The sequence below is a fragment of the Sceloporus undulatus genome, chromosome 1, assembly GCF_019175285.1.
Source record: "Sceloporus undulatus isolate JIND9_A2432 ecotype Alabama chromosome 1, SceUnd_v1.1, whole genome shotgun sequence".
In the NCBI taxonomy this organism is placed as follows: Eukaryota; Metazoa; Chordata; class Lepidosauria; order Squamata; family Phrynosomatidae; genus Sceloporus; species Sceloporus undulatus.
The window spans coordinates 338,798,728-338,807,069 of NC_056522.1; the positions used below are offsets into that span (position 1 = coordinate 338,798,728).

At 41.7% G+C, this 8,342-nt stretch overlaps 1 protein-coding gene across 1 annotated transcript in view; it reads right to left on the reverse strand.

Annotated features, from left to right (window-relative positions):
- Positions 1-8,342, reverse strand: part of LTBP2 (latent transforming growth factor beta binding protein 2) — a 229,350-nt gene that overhangs the window by 61,267 nt on the left and 159,741 nt on the right. The window contains exons 12-14 of the mRNA XM_042444931.1: positions 5,524-5,646; positions 3,768-3,932; positions 2,131-2,361 (exon numbers count right to left, since the gene is read on the reverse strand). Of these exons, the coding sequence (XP_042300865.1) occupies positions 2,131-2,361; positions 3,768-3,932; positions 5,524-5,646 (519 nt within the window). The remainder of the gene's footprint in view (positions 1-2,130; positions 2,362-3,767; positions 3,933-5,523; positions 5,647-8,342) is intronic.

Sequence of the window (8,342 nt, forward strand, 5' to 3'; positions counted from 1 at the left end):
CTCAGGTAATTTGTCTGGAGTTTCACTCCTGAACTTGAAATTCATCCTGTTTCAATTCACCCCGGAACCCCTGTTTGATTTGCCCCTGACTTCCTCAACCTGGTGTTTTCCAGCTATGTTGAACTAACCCCTACCATCCCTGCTATACTAGCTAGGGGATGAGGAGAGCCATAATCCATCATATATGGAGAACACAAGGGTGGGGAAGGATGTGCCATTTCCTCGGCCTCATTATTTTAAGCATTACTAGGATAATGCATGTAAACTATTTTGTGCACTTAAATATGTTATAAAACACTACATACTGTTAACATGTCTAAGGTGTGAGCTCTTGCTTCCATAACCATTAGATAAAGGCATTTTTCACATGAATAAGCCTCGGCTTGCATTTTAGACATATACTGTACATAGAGAAGTGAACTTTCCTGAGATTTAACATCAGCTTCCCTGATAGATGTACCACTTGGGGCAGATGCCAGATCCTTTTCCATAGTGGCCCCAGAACTTTGGATGGTATCTCCACCAGACGATCACTTGCTTGCCTCTTTGTATCATGAAGAGCGAGTGAATACATTTGTTTTGGCCCCTTTCATTCATGAAGGGTTTGTGTGCATATGCTGAAAGGTCAATGAGACTATGTGATACTGTGTGAATGTTGGGGCCAGGGGCATTGTGGCTCCATTGCTAATTTCAACATGTGGAAATCATTCACATGTATAATTTGCAAAGATTTCATATTTTTAGGAGCTACACTGTTCAATAACTTAACTGATTTTCTTTTCAATTATTTATTTGAATTGCAATTTTTAATGACACTGTCATTACTTTAGCTTTGAATTGGAAGTTCTTTTGGAAACATGTTGAAATAAAGTCCAAAATACTGTATGTCTGGGTGGAGACCCTGCTCTTTTTTTGAAGCCCACAGCTCCAAGGTTACCATCATGAAGAAAATGTCTTAATCTCTGGCTTTTTTTCTCTTTGAAACCTTCCTTATGTGCCCTGTTTTCCTGCACGTCACAGGGTTGGATTTGATGGCCCTTGTAGTCTCTTCCAACTCTATGATTCTATGTTTGCAAGCAGATCTTCACTCTTGGAAACTCTAACCTCCTCTTAGACAACATACTCAGGGAATGTGTCTTGTTTGAAAGCAGTGATTCCCAAACTATGGTTTTGGACTTCAACTCCCAGAAGCCCTAGCCAGCTTGGCCAGCACTCAGTAATTCTTGGAACTGAAGTCTAAAACATCTGGAGGACGAAAGTTTGGGAACCACTGTTTTAAAGAAAAAGTGGTACTATGGAAGGAGTACAGTGGTACCTCGGGATACGAATTACCCAGCTTACGAATTTTTCGGGATACGAATAAATCCCATAGGGATTTATTGTTTCGGGTTACGAACGTTTTTTCGGGTTACGAAAAAACGCCGGCGCTGTTTTAAATGGAGCCGCGGCAGAGCCGCGGCTTTTTTTCCCATTAGCGCCTATGGCAATTCGGGTTACGAAGGTTTTTCGGGTTACGAAATTAGCCGCGGAACGAATTAATTTCGTAACCCGAGGGAGCACTGTAGTGTTGTTAGAATGAAAACTAGAGAAGGCTCCTCTATTTCTGATGACTGTGTAGAAGAGGGAATTCCAGCAGATGTTGATTGTTACCTGGTTATGTGACAAGCAACACCTATTGAAATTCCCTCTTCTACACAACCATCAGAGGTAGAAGAACCTTCTTCAATTTTCAGTCTGACAACCCGCCTAGGCAGGATGTCCAGCCCTCACTAGGTATTAGGGAGGAAAATTCACAGTGGTTGCCTGCCTCTGCTAGACATTTTGGAAAGAATTAAAATAGAATTGAGAAACCAATGCTTCCACCATGCAAAGGGATTTGATAAAACAGCTGAAGGTAAGGCAGTTTTCATGTTCTTTCAAACCCAGTGTCAAAAGGGCTTGAGAGAATTCAACCCCTTAGCCTGTGAAGTGCTTGGAATTCACCAAATATTGGGAAAGTTGCTTTTAAAACTGGAGTTTCCTAAATTGTCTGCCAACTAGAGGGCTCTAGGAATTATAAGCTTTCCAGACGCTTGCATTTGCCCAAACCAGTATTATTAAGTATTATTATCTACATCAATAATGCTTCACCTTTTCCTGCAGAGATGTCAGTCTTAGAGAATGTATCTGTGATGCCACCACTTAAGACCTCCTGCAGCTGCTGATGTCTTACTGTCCAGTCAGGAATCTTGTCAGTGATTTCCCTCTGCTCCTCTGAGTTGTGTGGTAGCTCATCTGCTTCTGCCTTTCTCATGGACATCCGTATGTCAGAGCTGGAATAAGTGTAGCCATGGCCAGCAGGGCAAATCTCCTTAAAGGCTTCTACAAGGAAGGCAGAGTGCAAGACAACCACATGATGAAAAACAGAAGCCACAAGGAGAAGAAAAAACTGAGGGAAGATAAGAGCTTTTGGATTATAGGCCCTCAAAGTTAGAGATTTTTTTTTGGGGGGGGGGGAATATAGCTCCCCATCTCTCTCAGCTGGAAGATTTTATGAGGTTTGGACTACAACTCATAGAATCTCCCAGCTGAATGGTTTGTGGAGCTATAGTCCCAATAAAATTTCCAGGCTCTGAACAAAATCAGTAGCAAGGAGGACTTTGTTTTCTGTTTCACATACAAGATATGTTGGGACCTGCTTCTTCTCCTTTACTCTACTTAGGTATCCATCATAGTTCTCAAACCTGAGCAGAACATGTTTAGACTATATCTACTTGGAGCCAGAGCTGAAGATTGAAAGTTGCCAGAAAAAGAGATGTTTGCAGGGTTGGGTGTGTTAGTAGTAAATGCAACCTACCATTAACTGATACTGAAAACTACCAGTTCTTTGTTTCATTATAACCATACAGAAACTCTCATTCTCTCTATAGCTATTTATCTCAAACTCAAAAACAAACAGGTAGGTAATAAAGCAAAGGAATCTTCTGTCTATTTAAGGCTGTTAGCCAAACAAACAGTTATAGTTCTGCAAGCCCAAGCAACCTTTCAATTCATCTGATGGTGTACACATTTCAAGGTTGACTTGCTTCATGCAGCACTGTGAGTGGCATAGATGGAGGAAAGTAAAGCCTTGACCTAAAAAGAAAGGTGCTGCTGTCATTTGGCCTCTGTTTCAGACAGCAAAATGTTTTCGATTAGCACTGCAACCACACTGTGAATTCACAGGCCCCATGAGTGTGTGGTGTGTATCTTCACCCTTAAAGTAAAGTTGATTCACTACTTGGAGTAGTTGAGTGGCACTGCAGAAACAATCAACACCTTGTAGTAACTGGACAGAGGCACAAGAAAGAGGAAATCTCCCCCTTGGACAACACTGAACAAAATGTTTGTCTATATGCTGAGAAGTGATCACTCTCTGTTTTTCTCAGTTCATCACAAGGGCCTAGGGTTCCAAAGTTTCTAGATGCTTTTATTCATTGTCATACATCCTCTCTGCCTCAGGATAAAAAGTCTATACAAATCACTGGCCTAGCAAACATCAGAACCACGACTAGAGTTTGGTCATGCCAGCAGGAGATATTGGTGGAGTGGGGGATAGGAGCTATAAAACCCTAACGGTCACTTTCCCAAGCTCTTACCTGGGCACTCTTAGTTCTGAAACACAGCTTCTGACAAAGAATGTGAAGTGCTTCTCTGATAAAGGCCCAGTCGAATTAAAGCAATCATAGAATTAAAATAATCAGACAAAATGGAAAAATAAAGCCCTAAAAAGCAAGCAGAATTCTTACCAGAGCCTGGCAAAGGACACTTCTCACAATTTAACCCCCAGCCTTTGCCAACACGACTGCAACAGCAAATCTGTTTGGTAATACGTTGATTGAGTGGCAGGGCACACACTCCTCCTACTGCCGAGCGATAGCACATTCCCTGCTCTGTTGAAACCGCTTTATCAGCTAAAACAAAAAGAGTGAATTAATCTTTTGCACAGACCCATCAACTTTTGAAAGATTTTATTTTGGGGGGAGGGAGAGAAAAAGAAGAAGAAAGATTTGGAATGCAAGTCTAGGCACATTTACTCAGATGAAAAGACAATAAGGTAAAAGGCAATAGAAAAAGAGGAAGACTGCACAACAGGTAGATAGACTCAATCAAGAAAGCCACAGCCCTGAGTTTGCAAGGCCTGAGCGGAGCTAGTGATGCAGAATGTCTTAGACATCTCACATTCATAGGGTCATCATAAGTCAAAGTTGACTTGATGGCAATTAACAGTAACAACAAAGTCCTACTGAGGGTAGAATTCAAAGACATAGCCAAGTTAGTCTGGAACAACATGCAAAGAGATCTTGTAGCACCTTTGAGACTAACCGCGAGAAAGAAGTTGGTAGCCTAAGCTTTTGTACACTCAAGTGTACAAAAGCTTATGCTACCAACATCTTTTTCTCAGTTAATCTCAAAGGTGCTACAACATTCCTTTGCATAAAGTTCTTCTAGTTCAGGCTTGTTCCCATGTGACATACAATATGTCCTAAGCACTGTGGTACTGTATTTAATTCTGAATAAGTGCACATAGGATCATGTTATTAGGCTCTTCCCTCCTTGTCCTTAATGCTTCACCAGCAATGAAGCTGAAAGCAGGAAAAACAAGGAAACGCTTTTATAATGGCATTCATTCAGTGCAAAAAAGAGCTGAAAGTCTTCATTTTATCATCCTTTAAGAACACTTGTTTAAAGCATTCCATTCTAAAATGCTAATCTGGACATCTCTAATTTAGGTTACTGGCAAAGAAACTGGTTACGATATTAATCCTGTGTCAGTTACAAAATTTGCCAAATCAAGCAGCTAAATATACTATCGGTGTGTGAATAAACTGCAAGATTCACAGAGTTACAGGATTACTGACTATTGTTCCTTTTCTGCTTAAATTTAGCACAAACAGTTTTGAGGCAATTTATCTTTATTTGACTACAGCATGGAACAGGCAACTGCTGCGCTTAAATTTGTGTTCTAATTTGATTATGTTTTAACTAGATACCATTTTAAAATGTTTGTCTTATCTGATTCATAGGATAGTTTATTATTTGTTATTTTGATTATTATTTTTTGAAATGTTGATTAACACTGGCTTTATTGCCATTAACCATTTTGGGAATTTTTATGGAAAAATGGGCTACAGTGTAAGTGTAACAAACAAATATACAAAGAAAGACTGAAGGCAAAACTGATCAAAACAAAAGCACAGTAATCAGAACAAATTGTTCCAATTTAGTAACCAGAACTTATTTTCAAAGGGGAAGAGAAGTCTTTCAAACCAGGGTATCTTTTGCTCAAGTGAGAAAGTTGGCAAACCTCTCCCAGTTTAAAATAAACTTTCAACAATCACCTCCAAAGTGACTCTAATGAATGAAAGATCTGTCCTGGTTTGATCCCTTTGGCTAATGCACCTCCTTCAGACTCCTTATGACCAACTGTGGCACAATAATTATAAAAAATTGTCTTAAGTACAAAAGAAAAGGAAATTGGTATTGTTTATTATTAATACTTACAAACACAGTGACTGCGGGATGGATCCAGCATGGTACCTGACTTACAAGTGCAGAGGAAACTGCCACGGGTATTCACACATTCTGCATCTTTACATACGCCACGGATTTGACATTCATTGATATCTATAACATGAACAAAAAGTACAACATCAGCAAGTACATCCTTGTGCTGACCCAAGAAAGAGTACCAGAGGCAAAAGGAAATAGGTCACTTATGAAAGGATAGATAGCAACCACCTTATTGATATGGTGAGATGGATCACCAAGCAAGAGTGTGTGTAGAGGAAGGTGCTCATGGACTGAAGTAGAAATGACAGAAAAGCACAGGCAGAAAAAAGGTAGAGAGATAATAAGGAAGGGTGGCTTTGTGATTTTGATAAGATATACCTAATCAGCACTGTGCACAGCTACCTTTTAGAGAAAGAAGAATAGAGCTTTTTTCAGATTTAAATAAAATAACCCTACCTAGATCCCCTGGTGAGGAATAACTACAGACTGGTCTCCCTTTTACCATTCTTGGGTAAAGTGATAGACAGAGGGCAGTCGCCTTCCAGCTCCAGGTTATCTTGGGTGAAACTGATTATCTAGACCCATTTCAAACCAGCTTCAGGGCAGGATATGGAGTTGAGACTGCCATGGTTGCCTTGGTTGATGATCTCCATCTGGGCATCGACATGGGAAGTGTGACCCTGCTGGTGCTCTTGGACATCTCAACAACCTTTGATACCATTGAACACGGTATCCTTCTCGAACACCTGAGAGAGTTAGGTATCAGATGCACTGTTTTGCAGTGGTTCAGGTCCTACCTCTCAGGCAGAGCCCAGATGGTGTCGCTTGGGGACATTTATTCATCCAAGAGGGAGCTCATATCGGGTGTCCCTCAAGGCGCTATACTGTCCCCAATGTTATTCAACATTTACATGAAGCCGCTGGGGCACAGTGTTATCACTATGCTGATGACACCCAAATCTATTTCTCTATGTCTCCGACTGTTGCAGTGACTAGGGATGGCATCTCTCCTCTAGATGCCTGCCTTGGGTCGGTAATGGGCTGAATGAGGAAAAACAAATGCAGACTGAATCCAGAGAAAACGGAGGTACTTGCGATAGGTACCCTATGTCCAGGCACGGAGATTTGTCAGCCAGTCCTGGATGAGGTCACACTTCCCCAAAGGACAAAGTTCGCAATTTGGGAGTACTCCTTGATCTGTCCCTGCAGTTGTCATCTCATATAGATGCGACGGCCAGGAGTACTTGGTATCAGCTTTGCCTGATATGCCAACTGTGTCCCTACCTGGACCGAAAGGACCTTGAAGCAGTGGTACTTGCATTTAATCTCTCGTTTAGATTTCTGTAATGCGCTCTACCTGGGGCTACCCTTCGGAAGCTTCAATTGGTTCAAAATGTAGCAGCCAGATTGGTCACCGGCACATCTATGTTTGACCATATAACACTAGTATTAAAATCTCTTCACTGGTTGCCAATTAGCTTCCGGGCGCAATACAAGGCGTTGGTCATCACCTTTAAAGCCCTCCATGGCTCGGGCCGCAGTTACTTGTGGAAACGCCTCTCTCTACACAGTCCTCCCCGCACTCTCAGAACATCAAGGAAGTATTTACTGGAGCATCATAGTACTAGCTTAAAGAGAACTTCCCACAGGGCGTTTACAGCAGCAATTCCAAAATTATGGAATGGCCTACCGGAAGAGATCCGTTGCAATACTACCTTAGAGGCCTTTAAGAAGGTGTCATGGCTAGCCAAGAGCAGGACTCACAGGACAAGGAGGAAGCCGTGGCACCTCAAGTGCAAGAGGAAATGGAGGCTATACCAGGTCCTAATCCTGCCCTGCCAGACCCCAGCCCTGATCTCCCAGCCCCAGGGGATGAAGCTCAGCCAGGTCCTAGCACTGTGGGGATTCCTCCTGAGGCTCAGCAGCCTAGTGGTGACTCTGAGGAAGAACCAAGCCTGGAAGTTCCTTCCTTTAGGCAGTGGAGAGCTGAGAGTGCTTGCGTGCATTGATCCAGGAGGCTTGCAGAGAAGCAAGCCGTTGATAAGCCACAGGTGGCACAAGGGAGGGCATCCTGTATTTAAGTAGCTACAGAACGCAGACCCTTTGCCAGCAATTATTGCAGTATCCTTCTTGGTGATTGCTGTCAGCACTGGCTTCTTGTTTCCTTGAACCCTTGTTTGTCTTGGACTCTTGTTACCTTCTGGCTGCCTTGACCTTGGACCGAACTGACTTCCGTGAACTCTGGTATCCTGACCTTGGCTGTGTTCTGGCGTGCTTCTCTCGGACTAACAGAAAGGTCTGTAGACTGTCTTTCAGCTCCTTTCTTGCTGAGCCATCCTTATCAGCATTTGTTTAGATGTGTGCTGGCCGCAGTCCAGGACAGAAGGCACTCAAAACGGATCTCTTCCGGCAGGCTTACCCATCAGATTCTATATAAAAGCTGATGACAATATCCCACTCTCGACTGCGATCACTGACTACTGATAAACTGATTTTAGAGAACTAATAGGAATTGGTAAATTTTCCACCCCATGCCCCCTTGCTCAATTTTTATAGGCTAAGCCTAAATTATAGAAGCCACATTCTTTATACATACCCTCTAACATTTTACATACCCCCCTAATACAAGGTAATACAAATAATACAGAATACTAATACAATCAATAAAATACTATTCTGTATTATTTGTATTACCTTGTATTATTTTATTGTTGTAATCCCACCTCGATCTTTGGAGAGGTGGGAAATATAAATAAACTATATTATTATTATTATTATTATTATTATTATTATTATTATTATTATTATTA